The following is a 25,360-nucleotide window of genomic DNA, read 5'->3' as shown; positions in this document are numbered from 1 at the left end:
AAAAAACCCAATTAAAGCTATCTGATCAGAATAACACTTATTATATTAGGCTATATGTTGTGGCCACTAAAATGAAAAAGCTTTAAACCAAGATATTTTAGAAACAGTATATATATATATATATATATATATGGTTTTAGAGATGAATATACTACTGAAAGATGGGATTAAAAAAAGAACATGGCATACAGAGAGACTATAAAAGCTTGCAACCTCTCTTCACCACCAACCAAGAATGCTTAGATATATATATATATATATATATATATATATTAACAGTATTCTTTAAAGCCTACAGAATTTTTCCTAATGTAATTGAAAAAAACACAGCCCATATTTATGTTAAATACTTTCTATATTTTGGCTATTCACAAAGTCAATAGTCTTAACTTCATCCCTTAGTACTAGTTTGTTTAAATGATGCACAGATTTTAATGCTCATTATCTACCTAATACAAGTTATTATTAGAAATGAGCCCTCTTCAATGGTGTTCTTCTATTTTTTCTGTATTCTTAGCCATATGTTTCCAAACATGTGATTCCAGAAGTTGTTAAAAGCACAGCTTTTTCTCTGTCTTTAATCACATTATAGCTACCAATGTACACCTTGCATCTGGCTTTTCATTAAGAGCAACTGACAGTGATAACACCAAAATAAAGAATGAACAGCAGAGAAGATATTCCGAAGCTCAAGTTCCATCTGCAGTACGAAATCACCTGTATTTCTCACAAAAAATGCAGTGGGAGTATATCTCCATTACCAGTTTCCTGCCTGACTGCCCCACTGGCTTTCCTGACACAGGGACTGCTTTTGCTGCTGCTGCCAGAGCCAGGGTCTTGCACTCCATCAGCCAGCTGAGGACTTGCTGAGTTTTGCAATTCTACCACGTGGACATGGTAAGAGTCATTTGAAGCACAGCAAAACTCCTGAGCTATACCCAGAAAGACCGTGCTCTTTCAGTAAGACATCAAATTTGATCAGGTTGTTTAGACTGTGAAACAGTAAGTGTAACAACCATGACATTTGTAAAATCTGTTCTTACCACTATACAGAACACAATTTTCATTGCCCATCTCTGAAATTAAATATTGGTTGAACATGACTGCACTAATTAGATACACAAACAACTTTTTATGTTGACTCTTGGTAGTCTTGCCTATGTTCTTTCCTTTTCCCTTTTGTGTACTGACAATTCTGCAAAGTATCAGCAGGCATGGATGAAATTATACCTTGTTTTTACACAACTGGACATATTAAATAACTCTATTTTAAATTAGGTTTTTTCCCTATATTGACTGTGTGCTTCTTTTTTTTTTTAAAATCACATACCTTGTTTTTACACAACTGGACATATTAAATAACTCTATTTTAAATTAGGTTTTTTTCCCTATATTGACCGTGTGCTTCTTTTTTTTTTAAATCATGATCTCTACAAACAAGATTAAGATCAATAAACAAATTTAGCAAACAATACAAAGGCAATTTGCTTAAATTAGTAAAACAACACAGATGAGGTCTTAGGTTTCATAGTTATCTAATACTTGTCATTATTACCTATAAGTGATCATATAGTGATCACTTAGCTTTTGTGGTTAGAGATCCAAATGTTAATTATGTTATTATTATCTAAGAAACACCAAACTTTGAAATTTTTAAGTTGCTTAGATAAGAGTGAAAATAATAATAGCAAAAATTTATAACATGGTAAAAGGTATTATCAGTCAGTAATACATTTATTTGTGAAGAAACTGCAGGAATCTACTATATGTATCAACAAATTTCTTGAACTCCAGCAGAATGAGCATACTTTTTAAGAGGTATTTGGCATTATTTTTTAAAACCTAATCAGAGGTAAAAAAAGCACTTTCTCTTTGACTCCATCACCAAACATATCTGTAAATGTCGAAAAAAAATGTCACAAATCATTTTACTCACCCTCATCCTTCCATTTCTTACTGCTGGTCCATCTTCTGCTAACCTCAACACATACAAATCCATTTTGTACTCCCTTCCTCCTCGAATACTAAACCCAAATCCTTTGGCTCCTTTCTCCAAATCAACAGTGAAATAATCAAAGTCCTGTACAGACAAATACAAAATGAAAGACAATTAACTATATGGGTATTTTGGTATCCATTCAAGAAAACTTTAAAATTGATCTCTTCAAAAATGTATTTATCCAGTTGATATAAGCAAAGGTCCATAGAGGGGTCTGGGAGGGAAATTGCAATGTAGCTTCTGATGTATTGTCAGCCAAGAGTGCAAGGTCCATGGGAGCAGGAGAAAAAATAGAGCAAGCTTGGGATGTGTCTGCTGATTAGAGAATTAAACTGGAGATGCTGGGAAAAAGCCAACCAAAGCATCTCTGTAGATGCTAAGAAGTATCTTATAAGGTATGCACATGAGGATAGAGATTTGTATTTGGATACTGAAATGCAAAATATTTTCATAGGGTTCTCTGGATCCCATTTAGGAATTTCAGTGTTTTTCTTGATATGGTTTACATGTTTGGTTTTGGAAATATGGACATGCAAACCACTTAAACACGGTTCTAGCATATATTGTCCAGACGTTTGCAGTCTCCTGTTTAATACTTTTTGACCTCTCTTTTTCCTGACTTTATGCAAGGAGAAAGGAAGGTCTTTTTTAAAATCTGAACTTTCAGCGAAATCCTCAGCCTTCAAAACTGTCAGTAAATATCTGTCATCAGAGGAGTCTTGTCCAAGGTACCATAACTATTCATCTAACTCATGATCTCTTTGAATTTGTCAGATCATGCTTGATGTCAAAGAAACTAGTTGCATGGGCTAGTTTCTACTCATCCAGACTATTACCAACAGAAATTTAATTTTATCAGTCAGGATTTTAATTCCTTTATTTATTTATGCAGATTAGATAAAATCTTAATTTTCAAGAATGCTGTAGGAATGCAGTCTGACCTAAGAACACCCACTGTCTGATGAATGAATATGTGCCAAGAATGAAAAGATTCCTCTGCTGATGAAAAAGCTTTTTATGTTAGAATTTTTATTCCAACTCTCCAGTACCTTAAAAATGGCATTTATTTAACATTATAGTCATGCAATTATAAGTTTAATGTAAATTTATAGATCACACACATTAATCTTAACAGTTTGGAAGTAATTTCCTCTGCAGAGAAGTAGTAACTCAGAGTAAAACCCTTTAATGCGACTTTTCCTTCCGTGGTGGCATCTTCCTTACCAGCACCTCAGAGCTGTCCCTACAGACCCTGCAGCCTGCTGGGTGTACCTGGGGCTGCCTGTACTCGGACAGGGGGTACTGCCTGGTGTCGGGGGAGTGCTGCCTGTAGTCCATCAGCGGGGGCTGCCTGTAGTCCAGCGGCGGCGGCTGCTGGTAATCCATCACCGGGGGATGCCGGTAGTCCAGCGGGGGCTGCCGGTAGTCCGTGGAGGATTGCCTGTAGTCCGAGAACGGGGGCTGCCGGATGTCAGGCTTCACGTCCTGCCTGGCCTTTACTTCTGACCTGTAGCTGAGGAAGGCACAATGGCTCGGTTTCAGAGAGCGGCAGGCCATTGGGAATACGCATCGCATGGAGGGAAAGCCAGCTCCCTGGCTGCAAAATTGTGTGGAACAGAATTTCACAGAGAAGCAGAACTCTCAGGGGGAAATAGTCGAGGCTTTTGAGCCTGACTAAAAACACTGAGCGCTTTTGAAACATGGGCAGAAGCAATTTTCCCTCAGGTCATACCGTGCGACTTTCCAGCTTGTATCAGTGAGATCAGGATTAGGCTGAAAGGGACAGGAACAGAAGAAGCATCTTGATTCCCACTTTGCCTATTTTGAGGAGGAAACTGCATGTGAAAACACCCATTACACTCACTACAAAATAATTCACTGGGTTTATAAAGTGTTTTTTTACAAAATTAATATTTCTATAGAATAAGTGGAATATCAGCCCAGTGTATATCCCCTTTCATTGACATAAAATATTATTGTGAGCTTCTTAAGGTTAAAAAAGGATAAATTCTTTGTTTTAGCTGTTACCTTTTTAATGAAAGGCATTCTTTGATGTAGCATCTGTTAATACAGCGTGTATTATTTTTATTATACACTCCCTATGATGCTACCTGGCTAAAAGCTATGTCAGTAAATTCATGTCAGTAGGTATGCACAGAAATAACACAAGGTGAAAAGAAAATAAAATTGGTTATGAGGAATTAATAACAAGTAAAATATTGCTTTAGCTGGTAAAGGGTTACAGGGAGATGGGTCCTAAAATTTGAAAGAAAATGTGACTTTCTGGGATACAGTGCCTAGTTATTTACTTTATTCAGATGGGAATTTTCCTTAGCACATGGAAATCAGCACATAATGGCAATTCAGGGTGAAGTAAAGAACATTCCTTATGGCAAACTTCCCCACCTCAGCCATGTGGTGTGCAAAAGAGGCACAAAGAAAGTCCTGAAGACTTTTAGCAAGGTTATTCTGTAATAGTGGTTTAGGTTATATTTTAACAAAAATGTTGACAGAGTGGATGTTCTTACACTCTTCCCTAGGTGCCAAAGGAAATATTTCTTTCCTTTACAGGAAATAGACATTTCAAATCCTGCTTTAATAATGGACTGGAAGTTTTCAGTCAACCAAGTGACCATGTCTGTTCATGGACACATACAGACTTTGAAAGAGATTTTGAAATGTACCTATTGATTACAAAAATTACACTCTAAAAAATGACAGTGTTGTTTTTGATTATGTTGGTTTATATATAAAAAGGTAAGCTGAATCTAAATGTTTCAAATTGTCTGATATGTTTCAAAATTTCATTAATTTATTGATGTAGTTACAGCGAAATTATGGCTAATCTTCCTACACAATATTTTTAATAATCTCAATGTCTAACCAGACACAAAAAAATCAGAACTATTTCCCTTTGACTTTTCTGAGAAGATTAAAATAGATTGATGCTACTATTAGTAAGACCTGCATGCATACATGCAAGCATCTTACTTTCTTTACTCAGTATTATGATCCTGTAAAAAGAAGATAGAGGACAAAATTACAATGAAGCTTCCTGTGACACTGAGCCTCAATATTGGAAGTAAAAAAATCCTAGTTAATATTCCTAAGAGTTTTAAAATCTTATTTTGGTAAAGAAACAATATATGTGGCTTTACAAACAAGCTGTAATCTAGCTTATGAAATCTAGTGAAAAATAATACTGCATGAACTAGCAAGAGTTGACCTTTTTCTGAAATAAGACTCATCTTTAGGCAGGTTCCCAAAATATGGCCACAGCTGCATATCAGAAGATGGTTTTTATTCACAGATGGAGGCACTGTAATTTTTGTTGAATATGTAAATGGTGACATGAGCAATTAGATCTTACACTTTTCAGTAAAATTATTACAGAATTTCTTTCTGGAGCTTTAATTAATTTGCTGCTCCCATCTGAAAATTCCCAATTTAACAGATATTTAATAGTGACTTCCAATAGCACAAAATGACTTTTGTGAAAACGTCATATTGAATTTTGTCAGAAACATATATCTTCTAGGAGGTGATCACTTGTGGAGAAAGTACTCAATGAAATATGAGGCAAAGTAATTTTCCTAGTATGACTAATTGCAAGAAAATAATTCTAGGCAAGTGAAAGTACTACATCTGTTAAGCAAGGAGAATTAGAGGGTGCAGTGTCTGAATCACAAGTGAACTCAAGTATTTTCAAAAGAGAAGAGTTACAATCCTGTAGCTAGCATCATTTGGGGAAGAGGATCTTGATGATATGTGTTGGTTACAGAAGATTAGCATAAAGACAGTCAGTGTAATCAGCCTTGTTTAACATGCTAAAAAACAATACAAAGACTAAATAGTGTTGATTGGAGGTCACAGAAACTTGTATCATCCCACAGCCTGTGTGTGCTTTTTATATAAACAGCATTTAATACAGCTGGCCACAAAATTTCTGTCCCCCTACCATTTGATTTCCATTATAGATAAATTTGCTAATGTATACGCATAAATTACACATGAGAAATTGGCTGGTAAATGATACCCCAGAAATTAAACCCACCACAAAAATATCCTCCTCATTCCAGACTAACACGCAAGGGGCAAAAAAAAAAAAAAAACAAAACAGAAGACCATGAGAAAATGCAAGACCTGTTCTCGTGTCCCTGTGGCTGCAGGGGCTGTGGAGGTGGAGGCTGGGCCACGGGGCTGTGCTGGGCGACCGGGCTCTGCTGCGCCAGGGGACTCTGCTGGGCCATGGGGCTGTGCTGCTGGGCCAAGGGGCTCTGCTTCTCCGAGCTGGGCGCCGAGGCTGGGCTGTTCAGCTCTGCATAGTGGGCAAATGGAGATTAAAGACCTGTCACAGTGCAGCATTTAATAAAGGGCAAAGGTACACAATAATAATTTTTGGTCACACGCTACGTCTGCGAATTTATGCTTTGTCGCTTTTACTCTCTCAGGTTATAATTAGATTTTAAGACATTTGAACCTAATGGTCTCCTTTTGATAGTCTGGGATCTGAAATCTTGGTGACTCTATAATTCTGGTTGACACTGTCATTATTTAAAACACAATTGAACAAGGGAAATTGCTTCCATGTTTCACATATTCTTTTAAAGCATAGAATTACTGATCATAGAATGATGGAATGATAAAATCATAGAGTCACAGAAAAGCTTGGGATGACACTTAAAGATTGTTTAGTTCAACCCCCCTGCAATGAACAGGGACATCTTCAACAAGACCAAGGTGCTCAGAGCCCTGTCCAACCTGGCCTTGAATTTTGACAGGAATGCCAGGATGGGGCATCTACCACCTCTCTGGGCAACTTATTCCAGTGTTTCATTACCCTCATAAAAAAAACACCAAAAAAACCCAAAACCCAACTTTTTTATATCTGTCTGAATCTATCCCTTTTTACTTCAAAGCTGTAAGATCACTTGTTCTATCACAACAGGCCCCGTTAAAAAGTCTATGCCCATATTTCTAATAAGCCCCCTTTGAGTACTGCAAGGTCAGAATAAGGTCTCCTTGGAGTCTTGTCTTCTCCAGGCTGCACAACATCAATTCCCTCAGCCTCTCCTCAGAGGAGAGATGCTCCAACCCTCTGATCATCTTCATGACCTCCTTTGGACTGCTTCCAACAAGTCCAGAGGACCCCACAGCTGCATTCAGAACTCCAGGTCAGGTCTCATAAGAGTGGAGGGCCATAATCCCCTCCCTCAAGCTGCTCATCCATTGAACAGTCCCCTCATCAAATTCCTCTCTCTCCAGTTTAGAGAAAGATGCCGTGGGGTACCATGTCAAAGGCCTTGCAGAGGTCCACATAGGTGAGATCTATAGCTCCTCCCTTGTCCATTGTTGTCCACTGATGTAGTTACCCCATAGAAGGCCACTAGGTGGGTCAGGCAGGACTTACTCTTGGTAAAGCTGTGCTGGTTGTCCTGAATCACCACCCTGTCCTTCATGTGCCTTAGCACAGCTACAAGATATTTGAAATGCTTTCCATTTAGGAAAAAAAAAAATTAATTTGAGAGAATGAACATTTTACTGCTTTCTCCACTGGGATGATAGACCTGTCACAAAAACTAAAACACTGGTGTTTAGTGTTAGGAACACTTTAGTTCCTGCTGTCTTTGAGCTCATCAAGAGTTTCCAGTCCTTAAATTTTTGTGGACTATGAACAGTAAAACAGTAAACCCAATCTCAATAAATTCTGACTAACCATTTAAACCGATATTTTATTTCACTGCATTATGTCAAACGACTAAGATTCCACATAGGAACAGTGCAGAAAACCAGAACCATTCTTTCCAAAAACCACAAAATTCAAAAAGAAAAAGAGATTGGACTAGGAAATATGGTTTTGATGTTTTGCAATAAATAAAAGGTGCAAATCTTCATTCAGGCTTCCTGCTGGACTTGGGGGGAGACAGATTTGGTACTGAGCTCATATCAAATATATTTCTTCCAACATACTAGCACAGTCCTATTCACCATTTACCTATTAGGATGCATAAATGAGAAAGACTCCATCCATAGGAGGACAGAGCACTGCAGAAGTTCCTGCATTATCAACAGCAAAGGAAAATGTATTTTTTTCTATTCCTGCTTGCAACAGAAGGAGTGAGACCAGTGTGGCATGGAGCAAAACAAATAAAATGGACACACATATGGCTGAACATCCCTAACAGCAATAGCTACACATCATACAGATCTTGCCTAGTTTTACATTTGAATCTAGTTTTAATTTTTATGTAGTTTATTTTTAAACTTTTAATGTGTGAGTTTTTCCCTATGGGTTCATATTCTCTACTTATCTAATTTATGCTCACAATTATTACAAAAATTTTGGCTACTTTATTGAAAATATTTTCAATTTAGGATTAATTGTCAAAAAAGCTTGTATATTTGCACTTAAAACACTCCTCATGCAGGCATAAGCAATACTTGTCTGTGTAATTACTATGCTTAAGGCTGTAATTGCCCATTTTGCATCTGTGAGTGTCTTTTGTATTGCAAGTTTTAGAGAGGAAGATTGGAAATGTTGTCCCTCATTTCCACATTACTCTCATAACTATGGATGAACTGGTCGAATCATGAGCTGCTTCTAAAACTGCTTTGCATTTATATGGTATTTTTTACCTGAAAGTATAGAACAGAGGTATTAGATTTTTTACCAATTTTTCTAAGCTGAGAAGCTAATATCAGAAGGCAAATGAGGTGTCCCGTGTCACACAGTCACACAGGGAAGCTGTGCCTTGGCACAGATAATTTCTCACCACTAGCACCTGAGAACATCTTGTATTACTACAACTCAGCTGAACCTCTGCTTTCTTTCTAATTTAATGTATCCCTCTCTAACACTAAATTATTAATGACGTTATTTAACCTGGATACCAGAGAGGCTTAAACAAACTTCATGGACTGTATGAAGTATCACACTTGTTTTAGATGCCTGCAAAGCTGACCTTCAGTAATTACACGGGTGCTAATTGATGTGAATTCTAAATTTGTGTATGTTTGTGTTTTCCCCTTCACTGAATTCATTTAACAAAGTAGATGAGTTCCCTCAGTTGCAGTCTGTGACCAGTGTCAGACTATTTCCCTGTCCCCTTGCTGGATGCACAGCATAAGGTGAAGGTCATCTAACTGGGCCATGGATCATTAAGTAATTCCATTACTTTCTGTGTGTCATTCCCAGCTCTACTGGCATTTGTTACTGAGATATAAAGACATGGTCTCATTAATGTGGTACAATTCATGTAGCAATGCAGCACAGCAGTTTTGTTGAACTAAAAAAAGCCCTGAAATCAATCCTAAACCTCAAGGAACCAGCATCAAAAGATCTTCACTGATTAGATGTGGAGCAATGACCAGAATAATGAGTCTATCCCTTTATCCTCACCCTAGAAATGAGATAATTCAGGGTTCAGTTCATTCCTTGTGCATTTACAGTGATGTATCACTATGTGATAGTGATGGAGGAAACTGCCAAATCTGAACTCTTCCTTCACATCACTTTTTGTCACACGTGGCTGGTAGCTGAACACGCCTGGTGACAGCCATTGCAGTCTCTTATGAATCACTTTGTCAAACTTTGGCTTGGCTTATAGCAGGATATAAGGGAAAGAACTCAAAACTTGGCTTTCTTGTAGAGTGCTTTTCCATGTAGAAGACAATTCTTGCAAAAGACCTTAACATCCTCTTTCTCTCTCTCTGTCAGGTTTCTCCAGGTTTGCTTTAAATACCCCTTTCATAACATGAAACCTTTTCAAGAATTCAGGTCCTATCTGAGCTAGTTCTAAGCTCATAATTCTGGTGTGCTGCACGTTACAGCGGAGGAAGGAGAACAAAAGATGCTCTTTCAAGTGGTGACATAATTTAAGCTAATTGGAGGCTACTTAAAATTTTCTTCCTGTCTTTAAGGGCCATTGACTTACCCTCCTGAGGAATGATGCGAAGAGTTACACTGAGACCTGCATCTTTAATTAGCTTCACAATGTCTGCATGAGGCATGTTAATAATAGACTGGCCATTCACAGCTAAGATCCGGTCTCCAACTTTAAGTTTTGCACAGCGATCCGCAGGACTTCCATCAATTATCCGCCCTATTTTATGGGGTACAGCTGGACAAGAGACAATGGACACAGTTAACATATGCTGAAACAAGTGGTGATGTTCACAAATGTCAGAAAATCAGTTCATTTTAGAAGGAAGTTCTATATGAATTAAAAACCAGCATGTATAAAAGCATATAAGATTATAAATTCTTATGCAATGTCATTTGCAGTAATACAGTATTGTGATTTTTCACAAAAATTCAGAATCCAGATGCATATATACACATGGCATATACATATGAAGTCCAGAGTTTATATTTCAGCTATTTTGCAAACCTGGCATGAAACAACCTAATAAGCAGACCAGGAAAATAATAAGGCATTGAAAAAGGGAAAGGGGATAAATCTATACAGTAAGTAGCAGTCATAAATTGTCTCCCACCTCCTGTTTTACAGAATTTATTTATTTGTACGTTGCAATAGAGGCACCAAAAATATAATTTATTTTATATATTAAAAATTTTTACTTAAAATTCCCAGGGTACATGGAATTGTTCTCCTCCATTCAAATGTGTTTATTGATAAGTAGAAATAATAGTGAAGATTTATTGAGATGTGCAGCTCTCTAATTAGCTATTAATAAGAAATGAATAGAATTTAATTGACAGTTAGCTATGAGTACACAGACATGCACTATATCAAAACATCTCAGCCCTCTTCTCAAAATATTACAGAACAAAGCTTCTCCTTTTGATCTTCTGTGTGGTTCTTCACCTTTCTGTTTACTCCATCCATGCTCTTGTTCTGTCTCTTCTCTCATTTTCCATTGAATTTTCTAAATATAGTTCTTGATTTTTTGACCAGTGTTTCTACTCTATTATCTTCTGGTTTTTAACTAAATGCATATGCTGTAGTTGATTATTTTCTCTAGGCTCCCTAGAGAGCATGCTATTTTTCTTTCTCCCAACTACTCATAAATATGCTTATCACAATTAAATGACTATATAGTCTATTCATATCCTAATGGTGTTTGAGTATTCCTCTGCAGTCCCACACTTCAGTCCTGGAAAACAGCACAAAGCAGCTCAGCCTCACTATCCACCTTTAAATTGGTGTTTAAAACCAGTGTGTTCCATTTTGCAAAAATAATATAACTTTAACATTTAATTATCTACAGAGAACCTGGAAAAACGAAAGAAAAGTGTTCCCAAACACTTTTTCTGGGAAATATCTACACTATCAATGTTCATGTAAACCAAAGCTCTAACAAGAGATGTGTTCAGAATACATTCCTGCAGAAGAAATTTCTCAGCACCTGATAAACATTTACTGAAGGTTTTGGTGACTAACACAGACTGCACATCTGCTATAAAGTCACAATAGACATACCTCAAAATGACTTTTGTTTCTAGTATGGATGTAAGTGTTGTTGACAGTGTTAAAAATTAATTTTTGGAACACTGAAAATATAAGAGAGTACTGTGAAGTGCAAGCCATAATCAAACTGTGTGCTTCTTTACCACTTCTTTACTATATAGTAAAACATAACTTTACTAACACAGACACAAGTAATGGACTTCAGAAATGCATTGTTGCTTAGGAAATAAGCACCTAATTTATGTCACAATGTCTAAACATTTCTATGTTTTAAAATATACTAAATATGTATAGCCACACTTTCTACAAAAGATTGTGTTTATTTTGCCCTTAATGAAGATATATAACTGTCATACATACATATCAGTGAGCAAACAAATAAAAGAGTAACTTGACCCTTAAACAGTTTATGTTTACAAAGAGCTTTTTTCATCAAATCTGTTCTTAAAGCATCAGCAAGAATCACCTAAACTAATACTAAAATCTTCCTGTTTCTGGCATATGTAATAAAAGATCTGTCTGAAATTGTTACATCTTGACTGTATATTAGAGGAGATCTGAAAATGAGACTGTCTTATGTAAAAAGGTAAGAATTTTGGTAGTAAGAAAGAAGAAAAAATATGGTAGAGATGCCACAACTAAAATTTCCATGCTTGCCATTTCTAAACCTAAAGAAGTTTTTGCTAGCCTAAATATTTAAGTAGAGACATCATTTCAGTAGTAAGGGATGTAGGAGGGTGGGGGGTGGGAACTCCTATTAATTTGGCAGAAAATTGTTTTGTTGGACTTCTTGTACCTGACAAGTGAATAGAACAGATGTCTGCATGTTTGAGATGTCTGCTGAAACTGAAGCTGGAGGTGGGAGAGCCACGAGAGTCTAGCTCAGATCCAAATCCTGAGACAAAGGAAGCGAGGGAGAAAGAGGAGGAACTTGCTGTTTTCTTCTTCCCTTTAAGCCTAATGGTCCTCAGCTTCCTGATAAAGGTACCTGCTCTAAATGTTTTGGTATCCCTGAACTCCCTTCATTCTGTTGTGTTATGAAAGGATCAACAATAGGTGACCATCAGATAAAAGCTTGTGTCTGTCAAGGTACCTTTTCTACTCCATTTTGCTATTTGAGGACTTAATGCTCCTTTTCTCAGGTCGTATTGGTGCCATATGTTGCCATTTGATCTTGCTGCAAAGTTGGATGTGGGAAAATTTTGCAGAAGGAATCTGAATCTCTGTTGGATTCAAAGTTACGCTGTTATGCTGTATAGGGTTTTATGTGCAGATCTAGGGATTTACGAGAGGAGCTCATGGCTGAGCAGCAGAAACTGGTTCATGCACATTTCTAGATAGTATGAGGAGATGTTTATCTCCTGGCTCCTTCTGTCCCAGTAATGTTATCCTGAGGAGTTTCTGGTCTTTGCTTCTCTTCCCAGTGGAACTCTGCCTGAGAGCCCTCCTAAGCCACAATATCCTGGCTTCCATGGTCCCAAATGCTTCCTTGGGAAGGAAGGATTTATTTAGGGCTTTTTTTTATAAGCATGAATTTTTCTAAGGGACGCAGATTATCTGATGTGTATGTTCACACAAAAAAACCAACCATGTTGAAATATGTCAGAAAACTTTCAGTTTTTAGAAAGAGTCTTTGGTGGTGAAATACTTTGAAGGGATAAGAAGGAGCTACTCTCATAGGGTACTAATTAGGTAAAAGCCAAGGAGCAAAGGTAGAAATGAACTGTGAATTTCCATAACGGAGAATTTTTATTGTTCAGAATGGTCACATCTAAAACAAGAGTTGTAAACTGTCAGTAGGGAGTGGGTTGTTTGAAGTGGCAGACGGGATCTCATGAAAAGAAATGCAAGATGATGCAAGTAAGGAAAAATAACCCTGCCTAAGATTTAGCAGATATGAGCCCTAAATTAATTTTTATCACTCAAGAGGCCTTGAAATGTGTGCCTACTTCTCTAAAAACACAAACTCATTAAAACAGTCAATATGACACTAATAGTTATAAAAGAGTAACAAGTGAAACAAACTATTGCTAGTTAAAGCTGTGCACCTAAAGTGTTGGTACTGCTGATCATTTCAGTGTCCTCATCTCAAAAATCACAGCAATGAACTCACAAAGATTCAGAGAAGGTAAGCATGGAATTCAGAAGCAAACAGATTCTGCTCAAAGGAGAAACAGCTTCTTTCAAAGAAGAAAACAGTTTCTGCTCAAAGGAGTTGTCCATGAACTCACTTGTCCACACCTTCCAAAAGAGAATTTGCGGCAACCTTCTGGAGGGGCAGGAGAAGAATAAAAGGATTCAAAAAGGCATTAGAGCAATTTATGGGAGTGGACACATTGCTGATTAAATCAGAAAATCTTGGCTGTAAAAGCTGACACAATGCCTGGGAAAGGTCTTGTCTGCTGTGTGTGCTGTCCTCTCTGCTGCTGGTCACAGCAAAGGGATAACAAGGAGCTCTCTGGCTACTTGGTCTCTCCCAGCATGGCTGATCTCTTCTTGGAAAGAAACCTCCCATGTCTGGCATTTAATTAGGGTTTTGTTAACATATGATACTTTTTTTCTTTCTAAATTGCGTCTTCAGGGTCTTATTTTTATCTGAGCAGAGCATTTAATGATGTAACCTTTTAAATGAAGTCCCAAACTGCCTGACTAGTGGTAAATGTTTCCTATCACCCTTAAAATTTTTACTGAACTATTCATGCCTCTTTTAACAATTCACCACAAGCTGTTCTCCAAACATATGTATATATTGAAGAGTGGCAGGCTGTGCCTGGATGAGACTTTGCAGAGAACTGATCCACTTATTTCAAAACACTGAGTTACCTGGGCAGCATTCAATATTAGCAGGCTATACAGAGAGACTTGGATTTGTGACTTTTTTTCACGAAACCCATTGATTTTGCTAAAAGTGAATGTACAAAACAACCTGCCCCTTTGTAGAACAATTAATTTCTTGGTTCTCTCAGACTACACAATGAAAGAGACTGCAAGGGAAAAATTACTGTAAACACGATTAATACATATGTTTTAACTGTTGAAAATATGAGAAATTAGTAAGAATGAATTTATATGTACACAAACCACACAGCCCTTCAAAATAGATATAGAGGGTCTTTTTCTCTAGTACTATCAAGTCATGCAAAATGTGATACTCAGGAATAATATAGTTGGATATCTACCTTAAAATAAAATAAATACTTCCAAGACAGAAGGCATAATCCTAGACCCCAAATAATCTAGCAGAGAGTAGCAATGCTGCAGAAACCTTATCTAACAAAAGATCTTACAATAGAATGTTATTTTATTGCAGAGTATTTTTCAAAATTTTCAAAATTTGACTTGGGGAAGATTTGAATCCTGAGAGCACCAAATCTTCTCTGATATTTGAAGTCATTAATCTCACCTCCTAAATCTTGCTCAGATATTTATAGCATTACAACACAAACTGACCCAGAGTTGGCATGCAGCAGCTGAGGCTGTCTCTGAATGTATTTAATCCTGCAGTGATTAGCTCTTAGCTAATTGAAGAAAAATTTAAATAAAAAATGTAAAGACAAAATGACTTAAAGGAAATCTTTGCATTTAGAAAGTGGATAAGGTCTGCTTTCAGAAAGTTACACTTTTCTCTATATTTTTATTTGATAAATATCACTCACTTTTGCTCTCCATGATTCAAATTAATATCCTTACCACACCTCCATGTCACAGAAGAGAGAACAAATTTTTTGTCATTTTACCCAAGTGTCCATATGCTTGGGTCAGCTGGGCACAAACCCAGAGCAGTTGCTGAATACAGATACTGTTTCTAACACCATCTATCACAGAAACACAGAAGGGTGTTTGGAGGGATGTCTGGAGATCACATAGTTCAACCTCCTGCTGCAGCATGTTTAGTCAGAGAAAATTGCACAGAATTGAGTCTCATGGGTTTTGAATATCTCCAGAGAAGGAGACTTCCCCACCTTTTGGGGCCTGGTCCAGTGCACAGTCACTCTCAAAGGAAAGAAGATTTTCAGAATGAACTTTCTGTGTTTCATTTTTTTCCAAATGCCCATTGTTTGGCTCTACTCTCTTGACACCCATCCTTAAGATATTTGTATGGTAAGAGCCCCTGTCAGCCACCTCTTCTCAAGGTGGAACAGGCCCAGTTCTCTCAGCCTTTCTTCTGAGAGAGATGTTCCTGTTCCCTAATCACCCCCCTAGTGTGGTAATCACATATCCTCTGAACAGAGAGGACACAGCTGTCACAGGATTTTCCTGGGAAGATGTGAGAAGCTGAGAGAAGCTCGGAGAAAAGAATGAGAAACAGGTGCTTGCTGCACCTGTTGTTGTGCACATGTGGAATATGTTATGGAGATTTGTTTACCAAAGGGTCATTTCTTAATTGGACACTGGTGTTTGGATTGATTGACCAATGAGGTCAAAGCTGTATCAGACTGTCTGTAAGGGTTACAAGCTTGTTAATAAGTATGGTTTAATATAGGCTAGAGAATAAAGCAATTGATCAGCCTTCTGGCTGATGACTCCAATCATGGAGTCAATGCTCATTATTACCCTGTCGGCTTCATCCTGCTACCACCCCTTAGCACTTCACCGGCCCTCCCCAGTCACTTCATGACTTTCATGGCTAAGGAGCCCAGAACTGGATGCAGCACCCGAGATGTGGCCCCACTATGGTTGAGGGACAGGATCAGCTCCCTTGACCTGCTGGCAATGCTCTTCCTAATGCTCCCCAGGACACCACTATGCTTCTTGGCCACAGGGACACAGTGCCAGCCCATGGGCAGCTTGCTGTCCAGCAGGACCCCCAGGTCCATCTCCACAGAGCTGCTTTCCACAAGTCAGCCCCAGCCTGTGCTGGTGCCTGGGTTTATTCCTCTCTCAATGCCATACCTTGCATTTGCCTGTTTGAACCTCATTAGGCTCCTGTCCCCACAACTCTCTAGACTGCCCAGGTCTGGCCAGCAGAGCTTTCAGGTGTATCAGCCTCTCCTGCCAGTTTTGTAACATCAGCTAACTTTCTGAGGGTACACTCTGTCCTTTCACCCAGACCACTGATGAATAATCTCAGTAAGACTGATATATCTCTAAGCCTCTTGCTTTTTGAATATTAAAATAATTTCTCCTCATTTGAAAGGCCCACAAGCTAAAAAGAGTGGATTCTAAGAAAACATTATCATATACAAGGCTTTTCTGATTTACGTCAGTAATTTTTTTTCATCTATTTAGTCCTTCTACACACGACTGTTGAGACTATGATTTTTAGACTGCAACTCTCCAGTTTTTTCCTTCTATATAGTAGCTAAATGTCATAAAGTATCAGTTAAGGGGAAAAAAAAAAAATCAAACCTCTGCTTTATCTATTAAAACCCTCTGGCAGATAAATTCTTGCAATGTTTTCTAATGTTAACAGATATAGACAGTAAGCCAAGCAAATGAGCCTCCCTGAGCCAGCTGTCCTTTTCAATGTTACACAGTGATCAAATGAATATTTATTATATTCTCAATTCTCCAAACATGCAAAGGTTTTCATTCAACTGGCAGGCTCCAGCATATCAGATTTTAATTGGAAGAATATATTAAATATAAACAGCTGTAATTTCATTGCTATAGAAAAATCGAAATTTTTGAAATCTTGAGTATGGTGGACTTTCCATCAGGGCTAAAAATATTTTCCTGATATTGATAGGATATTTTATGTGACACTTATTTGGAAAATAGAAATAGTATGCATGCTGCATACTTGCATGTGAAAATAATCCCTTTGCTTTAGAAGATTAATGAATCTTCTAAATTGAATGGAAGCATCCCATTTTGTGCTGACATGAAGCATATTTGCTTGCATAGCACAGGCATAAGAAGCTAAGTGGGAAGGAGTGCACATACCTTAGAAAGCTGAAGATCTAAGAGAAAATAATAGAACTTATAGACTTTAATTCACACTTCTAATGAAAGCAAAGTGGGCCCTGTGGAATTATTAGAAAAACCTTCGTTTTCTTGATGGGTTTTGCTAAGAAAAAACCCATCTTTGAAAATACATGAGCAGCACCTGTAGGTCCAAATTATGTATTCAGAAATACGCTGGAGGACAGAAATCACCTAGAGAGGGAAGTAATGCAGTTAAGTTCCTCCATTATTTATCTCCAAAAAATATCAAATAGACAATTGAATATTTCATGCCTGCAAACTGCAGCAATGTATTTTGATTATATTTGACCCCTTAAGGTTATTTAACTATGATAATTGCTTATGTTGATTTGAGAAACTAAATCACATAGAACTTTCTTTCAGCTGCATGTTTAACTATCTCTTAACCATACTTAGAAAGTGTGCTTTTGTAGCTGGAGAGGCAGAACAGCTTAAACCTGAGTGTCATAGCTCATAGAAATGAGAATCCAGATTCCTTGCCCACAAACTGCAAATATCTTCCATGGGGGATGCACACTGTGGGTGGGTTTTCACTGCTATGCTCCAAAAATGTCCTAGGTGGGGTAGACAGACATCCTAATTTCCAAAGCTCTGTATCCTTTAGAATTTGAAGATTGGTCACATAAAATTGTGTCCCCAACCACAATCTCACCCAGGAAAAGCACAGGTGAAATTACTGAGAATTACTGAGATCACACAGCTATCACTGATTGATAAACTCTTTTTTATCTCTAAACTGTAAGGAGTTTAAAGAAACGCTGTGCTGAATGGGACCTAGAATGCTGTTTTCTGCAGTCAGCAGAGGCTTATATTGGGTTTATGTTTTTTAGTTAAGACTGTATGTTTTGAGAAATGAAAGAAACTTCCTTCATTAGACTCTGTTTTATCCTGTTTTCAAAACCCAGCAGGCACTGGCACATGCAGTGTAGGGGCAAATTAAATCTACAAGTCCTCTTTTGCAAAGCAGGAGGAAGATAATAACAAGAATGCACAGTCTTTAATTTTTTGAAATTTTTTTATTATTGATTAGGCCTGTATTTTCGGTTTGTTTACACTTTATAACTGCACTAATTGACAGTACCTGCTACAGTAAAATTCCTGGAAATATTGCCAATTTTCCAACTTCATTGGAAGTTGCAAGTTAACAAGGTCTCTTTACAACACATGGTTTCTCTCTTAAAAAAATTACAATGAAAAGAGATTTACAGGGGATCACAAATACTTATTCTAGATGAAGCTGCATCCCAAACAGAAAAAGTAAAAGTAGCAAGAAGATATGAAGTAGGCAGGGACAAGTTTGCTCCATAAAACTCTGGGACAGGAATCTCATTCTGGGCACTTCCAGAAGACTGCAAGTGCTTTTCCATAGGCTGCAGATAGTGAAATTATCTAAAATTACCCTAAAAATACTTCCCTAAATGTAATGCAAAGTGTAGATTAATTACTTAAATTTAAGTATTTCAGCTGTAATTTCTCATGTGTGGAGAAGGGATGAGAGCCACATTCCTCTTTAATGTTGGAACAGGATCTGGGGAAGGCACAATAGTATATTTTAGAGGCAGTGGAAGTTAATCCTTTCGTTAGAAATAGGTCAGGAGCCTGGACAGGTGTATTTTCTTTTCTTAATCTCTTAGCACTCCAAGATCTTCTGCATGCTGCACTAGGCAAAATGACTTGCTCCTGGATATACCACTCAAGCACAGCTCTTTATTTATCCACTTTATCTCCTTTTACTGATGCAGTTTTGAAGCATGGCTGACCTTTTCCATGCCCCTGCTTTGCCCTGTAAAATCTCTTCATTCAATCCTTGTCATTCGTTTTCCACTCCTGATCTCCCCGCATCAGAACCATAGTTCAGTGCAAGATAATCCCCTCTGCTGGATTAGAGAACATCCCAAGCAATGCTTTGACAAAGGGAAAACAAAATTTCTACCATTACAGACACAAAAAAATAAGTGTGCCACAAGGACTGGATGTTTAAGCAAGTACCATAAGGAAAAATGACATTCATATCTAAAGGCTGACTCAAAAGTACTTAATGTTAATTTATCAAACTGACAGCTATTTCAGTGCTGCCCATCACAACATGTGAAAAATAGTGTGTTTCCTAATTCTGGCTGTAGTTGCCCTCACTCTGTGTCTATCAATAGTAAAAAACCAGCATTTAGTATTTTGAAAATTTCTGCATGGCAAAGGCAGGCCCACAAACCAAGTGTAACAACAAATTCCTTGCAAACCATACCGAGAGAAAAGGTGACCCGGACCCTAAAACTCTTGTAAAAAGAGTCCCATCTCTAGTACTGGGAGCTGCTGAACCTTTCACGGCTCATTCTCAGGTCAGAAGGAGCATGAAGCACTCCTAAAAGGCTGTGTGGGAGCAGTGCAGCCCACACCCCACCAGAGGGTGGAAAAGGGATTTGAGACAGCTGGGGCACTGCTACTGTGACTTCATGGGCTGGTCCTCCAGCTGCACAGACAGAGCAAACTCTCCTGGCAAGCAGGACAGCTTTTGTGCAACCCCTTCAGCTTCAGGCTAACTGCAAAGCAGCAAATTAATGAACCTGCAGCTCTGCAGCCAGGAGCAGCCGTGCTGGAATGACTGCTTCAGTTTTAGCAGTGCTTGAAGCACATGCACCTGGTGACACAAGTGCTTGCTCTGGTTCTCCACAGGAGCTGTTGTAATCTGTTGGACTGTAAAATACACTTTGTAAGTGTGATTTCAACAGCAAGGAAAATACTGTCAGTGCATAATTAATTGCCTTCCTGAGTAATAGTGGTGATGATACTTATTCTTCCAAGACCTCAAGTCTTTTGCTTTTGCAAGAAAGTAGAGGAGGGACTAGAGTTATTGAAATAAACATTCTTAAATCAAAGGAATTCCTCACTTTGCCCTGAGGATGCTCCCAGTGAGACAACTTCCTGGGAGCTGCTCCTCCTAACAGTGTCTGGCACTACATGATGCTCTCTTTTGACCTATTTTGCCCATTTTGAATTTTTCAGAATTGCTTTGCAATTACAACATTAACATTGCTCTGTACATGCATGTCTGCATAACATCATTCTGTCCCACATGGGGATACAGGAGCGGGCAACAAGTGCACTGCTTCTGAAACAAGGGACACAGGAACCAGAGCACAATATTTCACCCAATTAAGATATTGCTGCCATCAGAAGGAGGATCTAGCATGGTGCCATGCAGGTCCACATTTTTATAGTGATTAACATATATTTTGGACATTGCACTTCCTATATCCATTTGATATTTTCCTACTGTTGGTATGCTTACTACCCCTGATTGTGCATTTCAGTAAAAGGATTTTGTGTTATTTCAAGATAAAATGTATTTCAGGAGAGTTTCCCTGTTCTATCAAAGGGCCCAAAACTTAGATGCTGTATTCTGAATGGATGCCAGTGAGTATTGAGTAAAAGGGGACAATAATTTCCCTCAATCTACTGGCTATGCTCCTGTTAATTCAGTTTAAATTACTTCACCCAAGTAAATATTAAGTAAAGAAAATAACCTCTCTTACTCTAGAAAGAATCAATAATTTTTAGATTTTTTTCACAACTGATGACAGATGATGGAATTTTCAGGTTTTTTTCCTACTACAGTTTTGTAACAGAATTAATATAGTAAGGGTATTTTCTCCTCTTTTCTGTCACTGTGTACAGGAAATGTAATTTTTTGTTCACTGTTCCTGTAAACTTAGGATTTGGTACATTTGGGGTTCACTGGAATTCAATGCAATTATTACTTGATTAAATTCTCTTGTCACTTCCACAGCAGGCTGTCATTTCCCTTTACTATTGGAGGTGTTCAACTGAGCGTCAAAATGACTACTTGCACAGCTGCTTGTGGGGAAAGAAAAGTACTGAGAGAACATGTTGGAGAGTAAGAGGCAAAGCAGGATCTTGAGCCTGGGTCTGTAGTCTTTAAGAGACTATTCCAGTCAGAGAATTTTTGGTTGCTTGAGCATTTTCTCTTTCTCTCCCCTTTCCCTCTCTATCTTCCCCAACCACAAATTCTCTCTATAAAATAATTTTCTTGAAAAAACATGACTGACTTAACCGATTAACATGTATGTACCACAACTGATCATTTTTTTCTTTTCTGATCTTCTGCAAAGAACTTCCTGTTCTTTGGCTATTATATTCAGTAATGTGAAAACTCAAGAGTCCCATGAGGCTAATTAGCCATGGTTTTGTTACAATATTAATTCCAGCAATCATGGAGTTTTAAAATTCAGCTGAGGTAGCATGAAAAGCAACTCTTTTAATAATTGCGTGATCATGAAATACTGCAAAAAAGTTTTCTGAGGTAATTTGCTATTGTGAGATAAAGTTTTCCCAGTAATCTCTTAGCTGCTTTTCAGGTATGAATTTAGAAGAGTGATATCTGGCCTTGAAGTTGAAATTGTGATTTTATTTTGTCAGGAACCAGTTTCAGGCAAAAGAACAGCTCCTTCAAAACGTAATTTAGTGTAGGGAAAGCATTGTATTAGGCTTCAACTTGCAAAATTATAAATCTTCTCACTTTTGGTTTTTCAGCTGTGGTTAACATTATTTGGTGGGGTGTGTGGATGTCTCTCAATATAAAGCCTTTTTTGCTTCCTTCCTCCACGGGACTCAGTTCTCATTGGGTTAAATGTCATTGGAAAGAACCAAAGGTGCCCCTGTGCCTCCAGCTGCCACTACCTGTGTTTGAGTCTTCTGTAGGTCCTGTGTCACACCTGTCTGACCTCTCCCTAGATGTACCCAGGACAGCTCAAGTGGCACCAGATGCCTATATTAAAGCAATAAAATTGACCCACAGAGAAAATTGGTTCTCTGAGCAGAAAGGGAGCTAGAATTATTAAGGGCAGATCTTGTAAACCTGAGTACTACAGTGAGATACATCTATCCCCTGCACTCAGCTGTAATTTTTATGCTGTCTATACTCCACCCAGTTAAATCAGCCTCTCTGCACCTGCATCTAACAAGTTCTACCAACTTCCAGTTGCTTCTGCAGTCCCATAATTGGAAAGCTATTGTCACAGGATTTGCTGTGATCTAAGCTTTTTTCAACTTGCTGAACTTCGTCTCGATTTATTAAAAAAAAGGCTAATTCAGTTGCATGTAGGAGAATAATTTATTCACATAACCCTAATTGTTACTTACAGTGTCTCTTTGAGACATAGCAACAGAGAAAATCTAGTTTGTGAGTGAATCCTCTATTACTCTGATAGTCAAAGAAGTGTGGGAAGCACAGGGCTCCAGAGGCCAGAATAAACTTTGGTTTTGTTGAAGGCAAAACAAGCAGTGCCTCTGAATAAACATTGAGAGTGTCTTCAGTTTAAATCTCTGCTGTGATAAATTATTACCAGATAGGTTTAAATTAACTACTGGTGTGGGGTATTTTTTTAATTTGGGGCAAACTTAGAGAAATATGAACTGAAAGACGTGATTTACTTACTAATCGTGGCCCCAGACTCGGGCCTGTTGAGGGAGCTGATGATGACGAAGCCGAAGCCCTCGTTCTCCTTGCGGTGGATGACCACGTCGCTGGTCTGCAGGCTGTGCGACGCGAAGCCCTCGGGGGGTGTGGCGGTGCTGCTGGAGACCGCGTGGTTGCTGTTGGCATAAGTGGTGTAGTCACTTCTTGGGGAGCTGTGGTGCGTGGACACCGAGCCTGGGCTTCTGCCATTCTCTGGGCAGGGTTCTCCTACAACATAAATCACACCAGTGTCACAGCCTGACTTGCTCAGCGGCTCTGTGACTTACAGTACATTTGCTAATGCAACGTGAGTACAGCTGACTGTCTACAGACCAGACTACCCCAAGGGTTAAACTAGGAGCTGTAATAGATGTAGAGAGACAGGAATCTACACAATTATGCAGAACATTCAAGGGCAATCAGATAAAGCAAGCATGAACACTGACTTCTACACTAGCTACAAGAGAGGAAAGTAAGAAACAGTGTCTATCTGGATTGCAAAAGCATTACAAGCGCTATTCCCTTGTCTGCTGGTAGATCTGTCATCAAGAGGAAAATGTGACCGTCTAATCCAATAAAAAATTATTTGTGTTTGGATTACAAGAATTTAAGCAGGGAGCTAACAGAGTAATTAGGATTAGCTGCATAATGTTCTTCTTACAAGTTGATTAGTTTGTTTGAAAAATGTTCAAAGACCAGAGCTGTTATACAATGAAAAATCATCACAAGTAGTTTTTCTGTGGGTGTCTTGGCAGAAGCAGTGGTCATTTAAAGGTTTGGAGATGCTCTTGTTTAGCAAGTTCAAAAGGGCAGAACTGAAAATGGAGTCCATGTACACTTTAGTATTCCTTTACAGTAACAAGAAGATGAAACAAGTTAAAACTTGTGGGATTACGCATTTTTTAGTGTGAGCATTTTGGCAATTGAAAACAGTAAATTTACACTTCCAGATGGGAAAAAAAAATTTATATTCTTTGCAGATCTAAGTTGTTTACACAAATCAGCATTTATTGACAGTTTTAATACAGAAATTTCAGATAAATGTAAGTATTATATTTTCTGTTTGGAACAGCAACAGTGGCAGAGTAATTTTACTGAACACGTGAGGAGCTCCCACATATACACATACATCCTAGATAGAGAGTTTGCAAATTAGATCTTCAGTGTGTGTATATATTAATAAAATAAACAGCATCCAAGGACAAGCTGTTGTTTTCTCAGTCAGGTGTGTCCTTTAGCAGTCCTTCTGCAACTATGAAATAAAGTAATTAGAGAGTATAAAGAGGAAGAAAAACAAACAATTATTATACTCCTGAAAATATCTAAGAGTTATTGAACCAAATCTGCAACTAAATGCCCTAGTCAGTGACAAGAGCGTTCTCATTTTCTGGCTGTCGTGTTTCAGAAAGTTGAATATTGTTTATGTCAGTATGGCTGCAACAGAAAGGAAATTCTCTTGTAGCATGAGCAAGAGCTGGCTTGGCTATGAAAGAATGCAACCGAATGCCATTAAATATAGGAAAATAGTGATAAAGGAGGAAAAACTTAAATGGCTATTTGACCGTCAACTGTGCAATAGATACTCATCATAAAAATTACATTTTGCTCCTGCCTATGAAAAAATGGTATTTCAATCCAAAAATCACATTTTCCTAATCAAATTGTTTTCCAGATCTTGTGAATTGTGATTTTCTGTTCCAGATCTGGGTAAGTATATGTACAAAATGGTAATTCCAGATGAGGGTTAAGATATGTACATCAGCTACAGACAGGTAAGGAAAACCCCAGATCCCTCTGTTGTATGCATTCATGCTAGTGAGAAATTCCCATGAAATCAATTGCCCTGATGTATCAGCACAGCATTTTTCAGTCACGCCCAACACCAGTTTTAAATTTTTCCACAAAGCTTATGTTGTAACGCACCACATTAAAATCCTGTTCAGCTCCTGAAATCCTTAAACATTCATGAGCTACACGCCACATTCCCTGGTGTGGCACTCTCAAGGCCCAAGAATAACTTCAGGTGTTTTACCAGCTTGCTTACTGTCTGCACCAGGAGCCCAGAGTGGCTAGTAGAGGTTTAATATTTCAGGAGCAGCAGTGAAGGCTGGCACCCGCTCTGTGCCAGCGTTGCCTGCGGTGCGCGCGGCGCTGTCGCGGTGCTGCCGGCGAGGCCTTGGCGGTATTACCTTGGTTATTGGCCATTTTCCTCGCGCTGGGGGAGCTGCGAGGGGGCGTCGCACCAGGCGCGGGGGCACCTTTCTGGCTGGAGGACTCTGGAGTCAGTAACAGAAGAAAGTCAGTCCTGCAGGAGCACGGCTGGCAGGGAGCTGCGGTGCCGCAGTGGGAGGGGGACTGCGAAGACGAAGGTGAGTGGGAGGGCGGCTTTTTTGGCACAGGAGCGAAGGGGAACGGCGCAGGCAGTGACAGTGGATCTAGGGCGCGGGCAGGCAGAAGACAGGACAGGCTGGGAATGTGGTTTTGCTCATTTCTGGTACCTCAGACAAGTGTACTCACCAAAAATGTTTT

The 25,360-nt window shown here is 38.5% G+C and overlaps 1 protein-coding gene across 12 annotated transcripts in view; it reads right to left on the bottom strand.

Annotated features, from left to right (window-relative positions):
* Positions 1-25,360, bottom strand: part of MAGI2 (membrane associated guanylate kinase, WW and PDZ domain containing 2) — a 702,519-nt gene that overhangs the window by 39,322 nt on the left and 637,837 nt on the right. For 8 of the 12 annotated variants that reach the window (XM_039723674.1, XM_039723676.1, XM_039723675.1 and 5 more), the window contains 6 exons: positions 25,021-25,107; positions 22,811-23,059; positions 9,934-10,119; positions 6,143-6,317; positions 3,272-3,512; positions 1,937-2,080 (listed from right to left, as the gene is read on the bottom strand). In XM_039723674.1, the coding sequence (XP_039579608.1) occupies positions 1,937-2,080; positions 3,272-3,512; positions 6,143-6,317; positions 9,934-10,119; positions 22,811-23,059; positions 25,021-25,107 (1,082 nt within the window). The remainder of the gene's footprint in view (positions 1-1,936; positions 2,081-3,271; positions 3,513-6,142; positions 6,318-9,933; positions 10,120-22,810; positions 23,060-25,020; positions 25,108-25,360) is intronic. The other 4 variants (XM_039723678.1, XM_039723679.1, XM_039723685.1 and 1 more) reach the window with 1 other exon arrangement.

The sequence above is a fragment of the Passer montanus genome, unplaced genomic scaffold (assembly GCF_014805655.1).
Source record: "Passer montanus isolate IOZ18808 unplaced genomic scaffold, ASM1480565v1 scaffold50, whole genome shotgun sequence".
Lineage (NCBI taxonomy): Eukaryota > Metazoa > Chordata > Aves > Passeriformes > Passeridae > Passer > Passer montanus.
The sequence above is the reverse complement of the archived record's forward strand: the minus strand, read 5'-3'. Positions and strand labels throughout refer to the sequence as shown.